The sequence below is a fragment of the Falco cherrug genome, chromosome 8 (genome assembly GCF_023634085.1).
Source record: "Falco cherrug isolate bFalChe1 chromosome 8, bFalChe1.pri, whole genome shotgun sequence".
Classification (NCBI taxonomy): Eukaryota; Metazoa; Chordata; class Aves; order Falconiformes; family Falconidae; genus Falco; species Falco cherrug.
Genome location: NC_073704.1, coordinates 63,116,854 through 63,135,966, shown reverse-complemented (window position 1 = coordinate 63,135,966; position 19,113 = coordinate 63,116,854). Strand labels below are relative to the sequence as shown.

The following is a 19,113-nucleotide window of genomic DNA, read 5'->3' as shown; positions in this document are numbered from 1 at the left end:
GCGTGTTGCTGTTTGTATTCAAGCTGCAGTTCTGGGCTAGGCATGGTCTAAAAAAGATTTAGACTTGGCCTTTACCCAGTTTGTATGGTTTTTGAAGAGATTATGAAAAGCACTGCTGCCTCTTATCGCATGAAGTGAAGGCTTTCCCCCGCATGACGGTTATGTGATGGACTGTCTCCCCCACGGGCAGAGGGTCCCGGCTCCCTGCTGGTGTGCTCGCCGGCACGGTCTCCTCTCCCGCTCAGCGGTGTGCTGTCGCTGCTGGCCAGGAGCAGGGCTGCCTCCCTTCTAGCCACAGCACAGCACAAGGAGGTTAATACAGTGCGGATACCAACTTCATGCCTTACGTTGCTTTACGAATGCACCTATACTGGGGTGTTTATGAAAATCGGCTTAATCGGCTTTACTCAGTGTGGATTGACTGTGAGTCAACTAAAAAAATGCCAACTCCAGTTCAAATGTGTTGCCATATACTTGAATTTCATGGTAAGTACTAATAAGAACATATAGGACAGTTTTTCAGCTCCATTCTTGGTTAGCTATAGGCTGAATGTTGGACTCTTAATGCTTCTTGAGTGACTGAAGTTCAGCAGTTCCAAAAGTGAAGACATTGGTGAGTTAATATTTGCATAAAACCTAAAATGCCTAACTTTTGCAGAAAATTTGCAAAAAATCATTGTTTTGCTAAGCTTGAGGAATAAGACACTTCAGAGCATCATTGTGTGCCTTTAGAAAGAAAAAGGCAGAATAGATGGGTTATTATGAGTTCCCAAGATTACAGCTACTTTTATTATGGATAACGAGGAAAAATAGTTGCTGGATGGTGAAAGGGTCGCAGAGTTCCGTTGGATGAAACTGCCGGCAGGTTACAGCGTGCCCGGTGTGGTTCCTGGGCCGCGTTGGCCCCTGCTGTGGTGGGACAAGGTGGAAGGGAAGAGACTGCACTCCTCCGCTGGGGGGCTTTTCCCTGTCTGCCTTCATTGCAGGGGGAGCGGTGGTGGTGGAAAATTCAAATGTCAGAGGAGCTTTGATGTACTAAAGGTTTGAAGGAGAAATGGACGCACACACAATTAGATAGGCTAAAATTAGTGTTAATTAGTTGAAGTTAAGGAGTGCAAAAAGATGCTGAAGATCTTTGAATCTTTTTGCTTTCCCCAGTGCTTTTAACTCCGGGGCTACCTGTAACTCCGTCCCTGGGGCTCGGCCGTGCTCGGCTGGGGGCGCAGGAGAAGGAAGCGTGCAGCTCACACTGCCTGTTTCGTTCGTGTCACATTGGTGCATTGTCAAACAGCAGTCTGGAATTTCAAATATAACGTTTATTTGAGTTTTTCATTTTTTTAGGTACAGTGGGATAAGCGTAAGTTACTTTCCCTGATCTGAATACCTCACAGAACACTTTTATTTTTTATTTATTTTTTTTTTAGTTGAGGGAGCTGCACAGTCACCAGTCACTTACAGGCTATTTTCATATGAAGCAGTGCCTTGGATAACTTAGTATTGTTTCATAATTGTAATTAAAATGAGACTAATTACATTTAAAGTAATACTTAATGATAGCATTATTCCTTGTCCCCAACCAAGTTCCTGATCATGTGATTCATTCTGAAAGGAGGCCGAAATACATGTCTGTAAGGAAACACAACATTACCTTCATTCTCATTGCCTCAGGTATTACAGAGCTATTCCTTGATAGAAAACAAAAACAAGTTTGTTGTTTATTTGTTTCTGTTTTTTTACTTTTGCTTTAGCTACAGTAGTGGAAATGACTCACAGTATACCATCAGGGTAAATCATCTTTGAAATACAGTTTCCTTATTTTTGAAAACTTTCTCTTTAATATTGATAACATAGTAAAGATAATTGCTGAAATTCATTGTTGTTTGGCGTTGGTGGGTCTTTTTTTGTGTAGCAAAATCTCTTGCTGCAGTTCGGTGGTGCTTTGTGCTTTGATTTTCAGAAAATAATGCCTGACCACCTTTGGTTTACTGTAATAGGAAGAAAAATTATATGAGTTTAACACAGGATATGAAGGACGTTGTCCATTCAAAGGATTCCTTGTTGTCTGGTGAAGAACTTGATGCCATGCTCTCTGTGCCCAAAGAGCATATGGTCCTATACACGTGTGATATTAGTGTAACAGACCTTTTGAGGAGTATGTTGTTTGGAATACTGATTTATCCATGCTTTTTTATTTCCACAGCAGGAAAGTGGTGGGCAAGTGTAGGGAATTAGAAAACCATGCTCGAAGCAATCTGGGAGTGCTGGAGGGAATGGAGACCTCCTTCCAACCAGTTAGATTTTTGGTAGGCTTACTGCTGCTCAGAACTGGCATCAGATAAAGCTTATCCGTTTGATTTGTTGAATATGGTATCAGTATGTCAACACATGAGCAGAGCTGAGCAAGTTAGAGACAGGTGTCATCTGCACGAAAGTGATGCAGGAGACAGATGATGGCTTTGAGGTGTCCAGGGGGAAAATGAAAGAGGACTGAAATAGAATCCTTAATGTGAGGACGGTGGTAACTACCAAGGATGAGAATTTAGGCTTTAATCTGGAGACCTCCTAGTGCTTTGAAAAGGTCAAGAGCCAAGTTTCAGTAATTGTCATTCTGGAAGAACTGGGTAGATGGAGGCATTTTGCAAAACAGGTAATAGCATATGGATTCTAGTTTGAAACTCAGTCCTTTTGTATACTTCGTAGCACCCCCCATTACCCCGTTACCTCTTTGTGATACTGATGTGCTAATTTCAATTTTATATTTGTCCTCGAGAGCGTATGACAGACACTTCGTATTTGGTGAACTTCTTTTGCTGGGAATACTGGAACGTTTTTTATAAAAATGTGACGAGCAGGATGTAGGTGTTTCTGTTAGAGGAAGCTGGTTTCCTGGGTAATAGGGGGGTTTAAAGCCCCCTTTTTTTGTAAAGTTGTTGTCTTTTAATCTGTCCTATTTAGCAGTCATTCTTCAAAGTGCAGGATTGTGTTATAAACTAGCTGCCTAGAAACTTTTGTTTAATAATTACATGAGAAACTGCTGTTTTAAGTGGTTGTTATTGAGATACTTTCAATCTCTGTAGATAAGACTGGAAATTGATGGTGATTTACTGGCTGTTTCCTGGTACATCTTCACAGTACTTGTCCTTTTTCTTCCTCTGTCCCATGATTACCTTGACAGATAAGAGGAGAGTAGTAGACAGCTGTAAACTTAAGCTGGTTAACATGCTGGTTAAGCTCTCCTTTTACATGCCTAGTTTAATCCACTGTTTACCATTTGGTAGTTCCAGAGTCAATAGAGCTTCAGGGAAACCTTAATTTTCTTCTACAAATGTTTTTGAAATAAAATATTATATAGATTCAAACCTGAAATAGGCATAGCCCCACAGAAGCATAAGAAGGTGGACAGTCATTGCTTTGTTAACTTTCTGTAAGTATTTGAATGAGTAAGGGTGTAAGCTGTAGCTCGCTGTGCTTGGGAAGGGCTTTTTGCTCAACTTGGATGAATTTGTATGCAAGCTGTAATTCAGAAATTGGCTTAAAATTGGAGGAGTAAAACTTGTATCCAGCTACAATAAATCTATTCAGTATTCTGACACTGATGATCATGATGAGAAAAGCCCTGTAAGATCTTTAAGGTAAGAAGCAGATCAGTCAGTAATATTGGGTACAAGGATGGCATAACCTTGATTATCCTATTGCCTAGAGAATGGATTTGTCAATAGATTTGGCATAGTAGGAAAAGAATTTTCTTCTAACGTGGAAGTGATGGCTGGTACAAAAGAACAGGATTGACAGATTTTGTGGAAGGAAAATTGTGTCAGCAAGTTAAAGAGTTTTTGTGTTAACCTTGCTTGTTAATCAAGATAATTCCTGTGAACAGGATATTTGAAGGAGATTACTCACAGCAAGATTAGCCATAGGAGATGTATCAAGGGCCTGGAGGAACTTTTGAAGCCAATTAAGTGGATGACAGCCTCCTACAGCTGTGAGAATTGAACCTCGAAGGGAAAAAATACAAAGTCTTGAAACATTCTAGAAGTAGTCTTAATAAAAACAAACACTTTTCTTTTCCAAGCCCGTCCAAAATCTCACAAGTGGAGAAAATTGGAATCATTGTCCTATTCAAGTAGTGCATTTCTCAGCTAAAAACACTGGACTTTTTTCAGAATGGACTCATGGTTGTATTGTGATATCTTTTTATGAGAGTTGTAGACATGTCAAGTTACGCAATACACAGTTTCTCTTCTTGAGTAAAAGGAGAAGGTGCAAATGCTTGGATCAAGAAAATTGTAATAATGAAAGAGGAATTTGTTTTGCATTATGAACAGCAGCTTGGGTTGAAATTATTTTAGCTTGCTCTTGTATTAAGTCAGTATTTGTGAATAACGGCATTTTAATTTATTTTGAAACTTAGTGTGACTGTTAATAGTGTTTCAGTATATTCTGTGTGGAATACTAGAAGTACAGAAAAATCTGTGCTTTTACAGGACTGCCAGTGTTGGTATATAAGAATGCAGGATTAAAGACTTGTAATTTGTACAACTTACATTTCTGGTATTTTACAAGTGTTTAAATACCGATGTATGTAACTTTGTTTTCAAATGTATTTATACCTTGAATGTATTCTCTAAAGCCAGATTAGTTTTACTTCTAAAACCTGTAGTGCAGTTTTCTGCAAACTCTCTTGAATTTGTCCATTCACTGAAAAAGCAAATGAGTGGCTCAGAGCTCCTGCATTCCCAGCTTCTGCCAGTAAAAGATATATTGGCATTTTTGTAGCACTGATCCTTCCTTTCCAGATTTAACTTTCTTAAATACTTTTTGCTTTGGACTGTACCTGCTGTATCCCAGCTCTGTCCCAGTGCTCCTTAGCCTCTGCTCTTCTTTCTCGTCTCCCTCCCAGTCTCTGCCACTCGAGTCCTGATGGCTGTAGTGTGGATGCTGCTCTTCCTCCAGCAGCTGCCAAGGTCTAGATACATACATGTGCCACTCCACTGCTGGCATGCAGTAAACGTAATCTTTGACAAACTTGCAGCTGCCAATAAGGTTCTGAATTGTTGAAACTAGCTGAAACAATTGTGATTTAAATTTCTTACTGTTCATGTGACTAAAAATTGCAGAGGTCTTAGGATGACACTCTATGATCATGTGTTTGCCTCACACATGAAAGCTCTTCGCAGCTGTTGTAGATTCCCCCCCCCCCCCCCCCCCCCCCCCCCCCGCTTTCAAAAAGACAGCTTGAATCTTACACCCCTGCACTTATTGAGACTAGATAAATTTTATACTCGCCGCTGGATAAGAGGCAGTAGTTACTCAGTGCATTTGTGGCTCTAGATGAGGTGCTGTTTTCCCTGGGTATTTCTGTAAGTGGTGGCTGTAACTTGTAGCATTGCCTGACAGCCAGTAAATAAGCTAACAACTTGGGAATGCTACCAATAAATGTATTTTGTAAAACTAATTAATTCAGATATGGTTGTTCGTATTGTAACTCTTCTGGCAGTGCCAGTGCTGTGATGGAAGTAACTCTGAAGAAAAAGGGAACATGAATGAGAAGAGACAAGGTGCCGGTGAGAGGCCGGGTCCTGGTTTCCCAAGGCGTGTGCAGCTCCTTGTGCTGGAGGTGCTTCTGTTGAGGAAGGGCTGGGAAGGTGTTGCAAACTTAAGAGCCTGTGGTGTTTATTCAATATATTAAAAAAAAAAAATATCTTCTATGAAAGCCAAAAGAATGAAGGACTGTATTCAGACCTGTCACAAATAAATGACCGAATAATCTTGCCCATAGTTGTGTGTCCCCTGTTCCCCTCCAGTAATTTCCTGTTGTTCATAGTTTCTTGCAACAGCTGCCGTACAGAGGTTTTATAGACTGCAACGGGTGCCGATTGCACCACGGAAAATAGCTTTTTTATTGCCTTATCTAAAAAAGTCCGAGAGATGTGAAACTGGAAGCAAAGGGTAATCTGTGGTTTGTTTCTATCTAGAATACAATTTTACTAAGACTATCTATTCATGTGGCCTGGAATAGCTGCAAAGCTTCACAGAAAGAGGTAGGAAAGATACAGGCTTCCTCAAGGCACCGTCATGGTCAGAGTATCAAGTTGTTACTAGAGACATCTCGAGCTTGCATCCTGCAAATTGAGTAGCATGTTATGCAGCCTCCAAAATCATTCCCAATTAAAACTTTCAGCAAGCTTAAGAGATAAAACTGCTAAATGTTGTTCTTACTGAGAGCTAATGAAAAACTAGTTTTTGATTACTGAGCATTAATTGAAACAGGTTATTTTGCATTCAGCCATGTATCTTGTGGTTTCAGGTTTCCTTTAAACCATTTTCTGATGGAGTTAAGTGTTCTAATATTTTTATAATTAAGTTACTTTGAAATGTTCAGGACTTGCACAGCATATAGTGTCATGAAAACTCTGCCACCTGCATTAGCTGAAACTTCTGGTCTGCATTCATGTAACTTTTTCCCCAGTCTCCTTAGGCTGTTTTGCAAACAGAGTGCATGTGGGGCTGCTCAGCAGTTTGCAATACTATGGGAAACGCCGCAAGGGCTCCTGATGGCACTGTGCTGACTGTCCCTGTGTGCTCCAGGAAGGGAGTCGAGAGGCTCCCCAGCAGCCCAGTTCTTCAGATGATGGTTGTTTTGAGAAAAATCTAGAGGAATTAAGACCTCTATGCAGATGCCCAGAAGAACAAGTTATTCCCGTGAGGATTTCGGTGTCGATTACACTCCTATACCATGACTGCAATGTAAGAAGGGCAGATTCTGCCTTCTCTATCCGCAGTCAGTGCGGCTGTGTTAACTGCCAATTATGTGGCTATGCAGGTTTTCCCCTCTTCTTACTGCCCAGCCAATGACAAGGAATTTAAGTGTAAAATTACATTTTTAGAGTATTTAGATTGGGGTTTAATAATGCTAATGGCTGTTCCAAGCCATTCATATACTTGTATAGTACATTCAGTGGTTACTGAATGGATTTTTGTCTCTGATCTGAACAGCAGCTATGTTGCAGTAGATACCCTGGCTGTTTGCTTGAACAGTTGTTTTACACAAGAGGTACTCTTTGAGGAGAGGAAAAATGAAAAGCTTTTCAGATGAGGGGTAAGCCCTAGCTGTGAGGAGAAAAAAACCAAACCCAAACAAGAAACCTACCAAAACCATAACATTCTCCTCTGTTAGAAAAACAAACAACATGTCCATTTCTTATGCAACTTGTCTCTTCCAGGCCAAGTTGCGCACTTGCATGCAAAATGTTTTTGCATTGGAGAAATCCAGCCAGGTTACTGGATGTGTGAGGTCACAGGGTTCTCTTTACAGTGGCAAAAAGTACAATTTGTCTTCATCTTTATGTTCCTAAAAGCAACCTGACAGGCAGACTGGCAGTTTGAGAGACAGGTATATTCATGAGAATGAAATATCTGCAAAAAAATTGCAAACCCTTTGTTTGTTACACTGATAAACCAGTGTATCAGTGTCCCAGCCCAGTCCTACCTGTAATACAGTGCCAGGTATTACTGCAGGTAGCTCTAGCGACAATCCCAGGTGACTATGTACGTTACTGATAACAGCTTATTCAGCCAGGATAGCTTTATGATTTTGTAGTCCCTGGAAAATAGTGAACAAATCTTAAAAGTGCCTGACATCTCGTCATGAAATATCTGAAAATATTGTTTCAGGATGTTGTGGAATATTGTAGATTTGAAGATGCTTGCTAATTAGTGTTCAAACAAATAATAAGGCATTCAGTCTCCATCTGTTTGTAGGCTGAAAGCTCTTCAGGGCAGGCTGTGTTTTTACCTTTAAAGTACGTACTGTATTTTGAGTATTGCATAATGAGAAACCATCAGTAATTAGCAACTTCAGCATATCAACAGCAAGAAATTCTCAAGTTAAACGTGACTGCTATTCCTTAAAACTGTCAGTCTTGAAAGTCCAGATGTATTTCAGCACCAAATACTCTGGTTGCGTAACAGCTGGATGTGAAGCATTTTGAAACATTTGTGTTTAGAAAGCTGTGTTTGTGTACATCTTACTTGGAGAACTACTTCATTACATTGCAAAAATCTGTTATGTTGAAAGCTTTTTCTAAGTAGTTTGCTTTGTGAAAGTAAGGTTTGTTACAGCAGCTCCAATGCCTTAAAGTAGTTCTAACGCCTCCCAGTATTTTGGGGAGTGGGTAAGAGTTTGAAAACTAGAATGTTCTCAAATACAAAAGGCACTTTCTGGTGAACAATTTTGATCCATCCCCTGTGTCAGTAAAATCAAGCATATACTCAGGTGTTTGCATATTTAAGATTTTGGAGCTGGGCTCTGGAGTTGTGGAGGATTTTCTCTGTGTTAGTAAATCATGTAGCAGAAAAGGGACAGATGATCCAAGTGAAATGCCTGGTACAGAGAGCAGGGTTATTTGTGATTCTGGTCTTTTGTGTTTCGGTAGCTCTGGTCTGATCCCATGGCCTGAACAGCAATTAGTGGTTGGTATATGATATCATGCCAGTTTAACTTATATTCCTTTCTGACATGATGCAATTGCTTAAGCATTTTTAATTATGAATAGCCATGAATCAGTAGGAAAAGAAGTTTTTTTTTTTGCAAATGAGGCATCCATAAATCAAGGATAAACAAAGCTGCCTTTGGTATGTGGACGACATTTTTTTCCCATGACAGTGTTGCAAGCCAGTGAGTGAGTGCCTGAAAATTAATGATGCAGAAGTAATAGATGAATATTAAGTGACAGGCGTGTACGATAAAATTATAAATAAAAAAGCTGTAATGTAATTTATAGTACTGACTTTTCTGGGCTTCTAACAGTGGGAAGTTATAGAATAATGACGTTAAATTTAAGACCCTGTTAAAATATGTGATTAAATATACAGACTGAGCAAAACTTTAATTGCTGGATTGTTTAAAACTTTAATGGTTACACCTTTGGTAGTATGTCCTTTGACATCGTTTTTACTGTTTTGTAAGTAGCGCTTAATTTGCATTAGTTTCATGTTTTCTCTCACTTTCATTATTTATATATAAAATAATTTCATTATTATATATATATGAACGTGTATTAGGTCATGTTCTTAATTGGATTCTTCTTCCCACTCTCTGCTTGAAAGCACTAAAGCTCATGTAGCGCTGTACCTTTACAAAGCTTTCCTGCTTTGCTTCTGTATCTTGTCACATACGACACCAGGAGGACTCGGCGTTGCGGGGTGCAATTATGGCTGGAGAAGCTGCAGTGATGTTTGCAAGCAGAGGTGCTGATGGCGGGCTGAAACAGGCTTGTCCAGTCAGACCTCCCAGGGGGCAAAGCTGGCCTCCTGAAGTGACTTCCATGGGCACGGTCTGGTGGGGACGCGGTGGTCTGATGGTGTGCCCAGTTGGGTAACTGGTAAGGCTAAGGAGGAACAGCTCCTGTGAGCGATGCCACATGTTCTTGGCACCATGCCAAAGGATAGATTAGTCCCAAAAGGAAAGACCTCCCTATCTCTTCCAGAATTAGATGTACTTTTCAGGTGTACTTCTCTGAGAAGCAGCACTTTTTTAGGTTTGGGTGGGTGTTTAATGGCCGACTAAAGACTTCTCAAAGTAATTTGCTGTCACAGAAATCTTCCTCCTTCTTTGGAAGAATGCTCTGCACTGCAGCTTGCTCTTGTCTTTCCGAACAGGATTTAGTCTCCTCCATTTGCAAAGCTTTGTTCGACTTAACTTTTTCCATTTCCAAACAACTAGGAACGAACATAGCTCTGTAGCCTTGATTAAAATTGGCACGCTAGTGAAATACACTCATGTTAGCAAACCTCTAACTGTTAGGGAAGCTACATATTTGTATTCTAGAGCAAAAAATATGGAATAGGTCATTAAGAAAGTTAAAATCCATGTTTCTAAAACATTGTGTATATTAAGAAGAATGTTAAAAATTGATATTCTTAAAACTCGATGGTTATGGCTGGGGAAAAACATATGATGCTGCTCCTTTCTGAAGGAGCTCTGTTGTGGTATAATCAATAAAACATCCCATGATGCGCACCAGGAAATAATTAAACTTGACCTATTGACCTGTAGATATGAGTAGTTTATTCTTTAGGATTAGAAGGGTGGGTTTTGTCTTTGGAACCTAATCCTTTTCTGAGTGTTTGGTTGTTCTAAAGTGCTTGATGGACCAGAAATGATAGTGCCAAGAGCTTGACCTTTGTTACAAGTGGTGTTCTTTTCCTGGCATTATTATTTATTGCCATTACTTAATTAGCAAAAGTTGCAACATAGGCAGAGGGGAGCTTGACAGTAGGTGAATTTTGTGGATGTGTTAATGTACAACAAAACAAACCCCCACAATCCTCCCTCAACCTCCAGTAGTTTCATACATTGTTATACAATAAAAATGTTGTGCTAGGAAAACCTTCAGCAGAAAACCATAGCTTTTTCCTAACTACTGGGCATATATCAACAGTAGTGATCTCCTTTGTGATAAAACTGATAATGATTATTTCTGTTTTAAAAAGCTGCAAAAACTGAAACTTCCAGGAAACTTGAATTCCTTTAGATTTTTTTTTTTTTGTGGGGTGGGGTGGGTTGGGAGTATCTGTTGACTTCGGTTTTCTATTGTATGGAATAAATTGGAACTGTTTTTTTGCTGCTGATACCTTAGCACGATTGGTTTCACTTTGGTTTTTGATTTGTGAAGAAATTGTAACATGGAATTTCAGTTCACCTTGAGGTTAGAGCTTACATTGACTTTACATGAAAAAAGATATTTGTGTATTTCTGAACTAAGTTAACTTTGTTGTAATAGCGGGAGTAGTTTGGCAGTTCTTTTTGATGTGTTGTAAACACACAAGACTGTCATGCCTGGATCACATGCTGTGTGGGAAAAAAACATGAAAGAAAGAATGAAAATTCTAGCTATAAGTTGCTTAGTATAGATGTGTGAAAATGCCAGTTTTCCGTGTGAAACTTGAGCTTCTCTGAGCTGCTATAGCATAGGGTGAGAATTTCAGTTGTTGTTTAGGACTCCATGGTAATCATGTAATTTTTATATATATATCTATAATCTTTTTTTTTCAGGAAACCATTAGCAAAATCAAAACGTGACAGTTTAAACTGTCATGCTCCTGTTAACTGTAATACTTTATCCTAACCAGATGACACTGATAATTTTATTTGTTGGAATAATCTGAAGTTTCACTTTTAACTTCATGGTTTGGTTGCTTAAGTTCCTTTCTGAAAATGCACATATCCTGCAAAAGTTCTTGTGTGTTCCCCTAACACATAGTTTATAAGCACGAGTCTTTTAAAGGTTTTCTACAAAGCAGTCTTGTTTTAGTGGATATTTGCTGTCGAGATGACAGTGTATGTAACTCACATGTTTTGTGTGGCTGAAGCTTCAGATGTATTTTCCAAATGTAACCTTAGTGGAAACAGATGGAGCTGACCCACTTTCAGGATTTGTCTCCACACTTGTCTTAACCTCCTTCTAATTCACACCTTAATCTCTGCTTTGAGTTAACTGATCCTTCAGTTATTTCACCTGCTGATACGTGTTGAAATGTGATTGCTGTTGACAGTCTGAGTTTGTAACGCAGCCCCTGCAACTACTGAACTGCTAATCCAGCCATCGTGCTGTTAATCAAGTAGGTTTTTTAATTTGATGTCTGTATGGGATCGCTTTCACTTGAGCTTGTTTGAGTGGGGTAGGTCGAGCGTACCTAATTTGAGCTAATGGGTCTGTAGCAAAGACAAACTTGCTAATCTGGGAAGCCAGATATTTTTGATTCCAGGTGCCACTACAGTCACAAATTAAGTGATTTAATAGGTTATTGGTCTGTAACACCCCCCTAGCACTATCTAGCTTGGCTCTTTTTTGCTAGTAAATTCAGCACCTTCAGATCTGCTTCCATGGTACTTTCTCCAGAGCTGATTCCCCTCAAGTCACCTCTTTTCTTAGGTGTCCTGGACGTAGTTGGCTTCTAGAGCTGATCAGCTGAAGCACATCAGGTTGCTTTTAGCCTCTTTCCTTAGTTGCTGTATTACACTGCCCATCACATGTGGTTGCATTTGTGGGTTTTTTGTATTTCTTAAACAGAAGCTGTCACCATGGTATGGTCCTTGTGATGGTACAAGGAGCGACATAGACAGGTCACAAGTTAGGGCTCAGTTTTAGAGAAGAGGTTTTCTGTCATGTTTGCTGGGAGGATGAAGGGCAGATACGGACTTGAGGGAACTCTCATTAAAAATTCTGCATGCAGACTAGTACTTCAGAGTTTTTGGAATTTATGTATATTTGTTTTTACAAAGCCCGTTTAATGCTTAATTAAAATTTACTAATGTTTTCTTGTCAACACTGAAATGCATTGTGAGTGGTTTTGAGTATCTGCAAGTAATAATGAATTTACAAAAGAACATTCTTTATGTTTAGGCTTTACATAGCAGACTGATGAGAAGTGCTGAGTAAATTAAATTATGATAATGGTACTATCTGGTTAGAATTTTTCATGCAGTAGTTTTCATCAATTTTTATTTGTCTTTTTTTGCTTTTAAGGTTATTGTAACATGCGCCATTGCCAATTATTTTTATTACTGAAAAGGTATAATAGGCTGTTCATCTCATTCTTTTTTGTTTGCTTTTTTTCCATCCCACTCTAGTTTCGGCAAGCAGTCTGGAGGAAAACGAGGATGCGAATGTATCATATTGGAGCCTTCAGAAATGATTGTGGTAAGACAGTTTTTTTTTTCCCAAATGTATTTATTCTATTGATGGTTTCAGCAAATTCTTTCTTGTTTTATAGCAGAAAGCTTATTGTAATGTATTCTATAAAATTGCAGCAAAATTGCCTTGATTTCCATTATACCTATGGCTACTATCGTAACAGGAATAGCTATGTAAATTTAATCTAGATGGGTAAATGATGATGATGATTAGGTCATTCTTTCTAAAATTATGCTTACTTGAGTTTCGAAAGCCTACCAGTTATGGCTGAGTTTGAGCATTCCTGAGTCAGACAATGATAGACTTCTATCCTGAATGCTTTATTTACATCCCCATCCCCTATTTCATTGCTTCTTACTGGTCAGGCTGGTAGGAAAGGCCCTCTTACTCCTAGCCTTTGCAGTTCCACATAGCAGGAAGGCTTTTAGGTAAGAGGAGAAGGAACATAAGAGTGCTTAGCCGAGCTTGAAGGATAAGGTTTGCAGCTTAGTTGTCATCGACCTTTTCCATGTCCAGGTTTCTTTCTGTTTCTTCAGAGCACTTGCCAGCAAGTTGTGTGTGCTTGTAGAATGTAACTCACTCCTTCCCGGGCCAATGTACACATACTGCCAGCAGTTGAAGTGTTAGGATTGCTCTTCCCTGTAGTGCACACCCGTTTGTACCCTCAAAATGCGGCTGCGGACACAGGAAGATCTCTTTCAACTTTGATCTTCTGAGGTGTTACTAATGGAGCTGGAACAAAGATGTTTGTTGTTCTGAGAAGCCACATGTCTGTTAAGCAGGCTTAGATCTCCAAACTGCTATTGATTTAGCTTCCTTATATCTAGATATGGCAACATTAAAACTAATATTGGATGTTGCCTCTTACTCATTGAGTATGTGAATATTCAGCTTCTATGAGAAATCTGTTTCTCACAGGTTACTAACAGCCATGGGTGTATGCCATGTCCTATGCTGAGTACACCTGCCATTCTTTGTATCATTCCTTCTGTGCAGTGTCGGTCTGATTCTGCTCATAGGCTTTCATAGTATCCGCAATATGCCCTTTGCTGCCGCAGATCGTTTAAGCTGCAGTCTACCGTGTCATGAAGCGCATGCAGGTAAGAGTGCAAGAAGCCTGTCTCAGTCCTCTGGAGTGAAATAGTTCATTTCTGTATTCCCAATTATCCAGTGCCTTCTCAAAGCTGGAGTTTTGTGGGAGCGGTTTGTGCCTTGAGGGGTGCCACGGGACTGCTGGGGTGACGATATGTGCAGCCGTGGCCCGTGAACGCCTCGAGCTCTCCGGTTTGCTACTGCTGCTGCCGAGGGTTTGGTGTGCAGTGTGCCTGTCCGCTGCCTGGAGTGAGCTGAGCCTTGCACCTCGGTACTCCTAGCACCTTGTAGCGCAGAGTGAGAAACGCTCAGATATCTGATCATATATAGACCTTTTGAATCTCTGTAGTCCTTAAAGCTGATGCAACAGAGAAAAGAATTTGGTCTGTTTGGACCAGTTTCACAAACAAACCAGTTACACAGCTCTTAGCTGTTACAGCTGGTGCTGCAGACATCTCCAGCCCCAGTGTGCTGCTTCCTACAAAAGCCTCATAGGCGGTGGCGCGGCGGGAGCAGACTGGAGTGCGTATGGGAAGTGTGTGACTTTCTGTACAGGGCTGGCTGGTGACTAACTCACTGCAAGTGCATTTCCAAGCTTACATGAAATGTATTTCATGGGCAAAATATGAGATAATATAGAATTCTTTGGAAATACCCGTATCCTTCTTTGGTTTTAGCACCATTGTAAAAAAAAAAAAAAAAAAAATACTTGAAGATGCAAATAGAAGAGTAGCTTCTGTGGAGCATGGGCTACTGGAGAGAAACTGACCTTTTTAAAATATTTAATGAAGAAACTAGTTTTGTGTGTGTATAACTTGGGGGACTACAAACTGTGATGAGGCTGTTTTTTTGAGAGGAACGCACTATTAACATACGCTATGTCAGCAACATCAAATGCTGCTGTGTGCTGCTGGAGACAAATGCACAGCTTGGACAACGGTCCTCTGTATTTTAAACTTCTTGAATGTTCTGTAACTGGAATTCAATGCCAATGAAAGCATAGAGACACTTGAAAGTATCTTAAATCCTTCTCTGGAATGTCAGTGTATTTTTCTGGAGGAAAATCAGAGAATTAAAAGAGCAAACTTGTTTCTTCGTTACTTTCATATTCATGTTTTACAGGTAAATGCAGCTAAAGATACTATTAACTGTCAGTTCTCTAGGTAGGACTTCAAATGGGGTGGAAAAAAAAGCAGCAGTGTGGTGGCATGCACCTGGCTAATGATCTGCACAATACCAGGTGTACTTGAGTTTCATTTTCCTGATTAATTTTTATTAATTTACCTAATATTTTTTATTTTCTAATACTAATGAGGTTTAATAAATAATTATTTATCTTCAATTGAAAGGATTAGCTACTCTAATGTAGTTAAGGAATACTATCGTTCTCTGATGCTGGCTGACTTTTTTTCTTTTTTCTTTTTCTCCTTCTTTCTTTTTAGAATGTAAATCAGTTTTGTAGCAGGAATCCTCTGGGAACTGACCCATTTTAAAGGCCATAAAATGTGGTCAGCTTAAGTTAATGAGGATAACAGATAGTGTGTGAATGGGCATTGTAGCTAATATTTTTGGAGGCTGAGCAATCTATTGAATTAATAATAGGTCCATTTATCACTTAAGAAAATGGCCCACATTTGCAGCATATCTCAGTGTACTGAAGTGTCCTTTCTGTTGTTCCTTGATGCTTTTGTTTTCTTCTTCAGATTTAAGCATAAGATTTCAGAAAAGCAGTTTGATATTTAGAGGTGGAAAATATTTCATTGCTGGCACGGACTGCAGATGAAATTGAGGACGGTCCTATGATCCTCGATTTTTACGTGGCAGCAAGTGCTGTGGGTGATGCCGACTCTATGGAAGCGTTTTGCTACTGCCAGTATTAAAGGTTAATAAAACAGCCGTGATTAGTAATTAGCCAGTTGAGACACTACTCTGGACTTCTTGTTACTTATTGAAAACGCAGTAGTATGAAGAAGTCTGCGGGGCAGCAGTCCCCATCCGAGGTGGCAGATGAGCAGCCCGGCGCTCCCCGTGCTGCCGTGGCGTGGGGAAGCGGTCCCCCCTCTGCAGCTGCCCTGGGGCCCGGCTCGCCCCAGCCGCGGAGATGCTGAACCCCCCTGTAGGAGTGTTCATCCTGCCTGGGGGTGCGGGGCAGTAGAACATGCTCTCTGCCAAGAGGCGTTTTCAGTTGTCACAGGTGAAGGCACAGCTGAGCGACGGGCGGCGGGGGGAGCCCTCCCCTGTGTATCCCCTTACCCCTGGCCTACCGAGCATCGTTCCTGTACATTCTTGTAAATTACAAATGATCTGAAGGTCAGCTGGACTCAAAATACTGATGGTGCTGGTGGTACTAAACTGGAAGCTCTGTGGTGTGGAGGGCTTGCCTGCGTTTCTGATTTTTGTTCTGGTTCCGTGGGCAGCTGCGGTGTTGGCCGAAGGGAGCAGGTGGGCTCCATCTCCAAGTTCCTGCTAGCCGTTGGTTGGATTGCCTTTCTGCTAACAAATAGTATAGTTATGCTCACTTCTTAGTTTTCAGTTAGAGTTGTGGAAGAAAAAGAATTCAGTCTTTCGCTGAGTTTGTTTTAATTTAGTCTTAAAAGTACTTATTCAGTTTAGGACTTCTTAACAATGAGTCATGTATTGGAAGAGCCATCAGCGGGCCCTCCGCATCCAGGTCGGGCTGTTCCGTTGGAGAAGCTCAGCGCTAGTTTTAGTTTCTATGATCCTATGAGACTGAACACAGGAAAAATGGAAATAATGCGTTTGTTGAAGGAGCTTATGTAGTGCAGCACATGTACAAAAAATTAAAAAGAAATCAACACAATTTTAGTTACTTAATAGAGTAGCTAAAAACTGAACTTCCTTACTTCTGCAGACCTTCTGTACAGTTTGAGGTCAACACTATTGCTAACTAGAAATCCATATTTTATGCTAGGTGAAGAAGGGCTGTATCCAGTGCCTCACTGCCTTTTTTTTTTTTTTTTTTTTTAATTCTAAATAGCCTGTTTGAAAGGATTTTTTTTCTTTGTCTGTTTGCATGCCTTGCATGTTTTTGCATCCTTGTACCATTGTGCTTACAGCAACGCTGCTACTAGATGTCTTTGCTCATTGTCCTGTGCCTTTACAAATGGGTAGTAAAATCCTAGTGAGAAGTGTGATTGTCCCTTGCTAGGGGAACTGTGCTTTTCTGCTTTCTTTGTTTGACAGCACTGTGATGAGAGGTTCGCTCTTCTTTTAACTATTGTATCTTTAACCTATGTGATCAATGTATATTTTTCTCTATGGAATTAAGAATAAGGCACAGGGCAAGGCCAGCTGCTTGTACTTTCCTCTGACCTCAGACAGATTTATCTGTTTGGAAAAAATGATGTGGAAAGTAGATGTGATCTTGCTTTTGTGATGGTTTAGATGTTTTGGTTACTTTCTTGTTCCTGTCTATTAAGTCTTTTCGGTTTTCATTCCTTTAAACCTTTCGAATTTTAATTTTGAGATAACTTCCCCAAGTATGTGAAGTGAGGGCTGTATAAGACCACCCAGAGGTACTTCTCCTGTTCCAATACTGAGGTCTTAGTCTAGGATTTGGAGGTGAAATCTGGGGATGGGGGCTGGAAATAAAATTGCTGAGGACAGTAGAAACTCCTGTACAGATCCTGGCCCAGCTGCAGCCTATTTGCATGCATGTCTGTTCTGTTTCCTGCTAGGAGATGTTTTTCCAAAACATCAGAAGGAAATGGGAAAGGATGAGATGGCTTTTTATAGAAAAAAGGAATTGTAACTAGTGAAATAAAAAGGTTTCATGTTGGATTTTACTGACGAGATAGACTTACCTAATTTTTAACATTTAGTCACAAATAATATTTAACATCAAGATATGAATCAAGTTCTAGTTATTTCTTCATAATCTGCTGGAAGCAATTAGAAGTCAGTATGACATAAGTGAAGCAGCTATTTATAAACAGCTGGAATATTTAAAGTTTTTTAGCTGTGACTGGTACTAGAAATGAGTTACACTTCTTCTAAAAATTACACCAATAAAAATAGGATATAATTCAGTGGCGCTATCAGATTGTAAATACTCAAAGAAATGCTAACTTCTGTGTTGAAGATATGCCTGAAATGAGCAGAGTCTGTAGCTCGTGTTGTATGATGTGTGGGTGCAAAAGGGTTTCTGTTGGTGAGTGACATTGCTAAGAGGATATGTGTGCCTTTCTACTTTTTTCTTTTTTTTTTTTTTTTTTTTAAAAAAAACTGTTTCCTGGAAGGAAACTGTGGCTTCCGGCTCATTGTAATAACGTAGTTCTGAGACATGCAGCAGTGGTTCTCTGAAATGTCTGCAGTTGTTTTCTCAAGAAACGTTTAACTGCTCTGAACTTAATGTCTGTTCCTTCCTCATGAGCTTCATACGGCTCCATCGGCTTTCGGTGATATGGAAGAACTGGATGTTTAACCAGGAGCCTGAACATGTGTTTCAGGTGGAGAACTCCAAAGACAATGAGGAAAACATCTTGCAGAGAGAAGTCCCGCTCAGGCAGTCCCGTCGGAGGTTTAGGAAGATCAACCAGAGGGGCGAGCGTCAGACCATCACTGACAACGTGGATGCCAGCAGTTACCTGTTGGTGAGTCTGCTCTTCCTCGGTCGATCTTGGCATTGTGCTGTCCGTGCGGCTGGTTAGCGTTTTGTTTGTTGAGAAAAGCTGGTGAAATGAAATAGTCCATGCGTGTCGTTTTTGGGAAAGCCTTTTTCTTGTTGGGGAGCAGGACAGTGCTTCGGGCTTGAACATCATAGGTGGAAGTGAAGATACAGCCGCTAGTTAGAGAAGAGTGGGTTTTTTTTTTGTTTGTTTGTTTTAGCGTTTTTAGTTGAGCACTACGAATAAATCTTAACATGTTGGCTGGACAGAGAAGTGCTTATTTGTGAATTTTGTTATTTTTTGTTGGTTTTACCTGGAGTTTTCTTGTTGAGATGTAGGAATTGGTGACTTTCTTTTTTTCCTTAATAATTTTGAACTATGGTTTGAAATTGAGTCAGTCATGATTTCTGTTCAATACAGTATGAATATTATCATATTTGGTCATGTTTACTTGCTTAAAAATAGCATAGTTGGTAATTCAAGCGTCAAGAAGAGTAAAGACAACTCATTTGCTATTCTGAAATAACATCACAGCCTATAAAATCTGTGCTGTGTGAAGGCACGTACTGCTGAGGTTTCAAGGCCACAATGCTTTTTTTGAAGGTTTCTCTTTACCATTATTTTTCACGTACAAACTTCCTGCTTGGTAGCAGGGGTATACATGTGATCTAGACAGATTATTTCATTGGAATTAA

The 19,113-nt window shown here is 40.0% G+C and overlaps 1 protein-coding gene across 6 annotated transcripts in view; it reads left to right on the top strand.

Moving 5' to 3' along the window:
- RAPGEF6 (Rap guanine nucleotide exchange factor 6) overlaps positions 1-19,113 on the top strand; it is a 132,897-nt gene that overhangs the window by 29,107 nt on the left and 84,677 nt on the right. For all 6 annotated transcript variants that reach the window (XM_014281081.3, XM_027807396.2, XM_027807397.2 and 3 more), the window contains exons 5-6: positions 12,635-12,704; positions 18,260-18,403. In XM_014281081.3, coding sequence (XP_014136556.2) covers positions 12,635-12,704; positions 18,260-18,403 — 214 coding nt within the window. The remainder of the gene's footprint in view (positions 1-12,634; positions 12,705-18,259; positions 18,404-19,113) is intronic.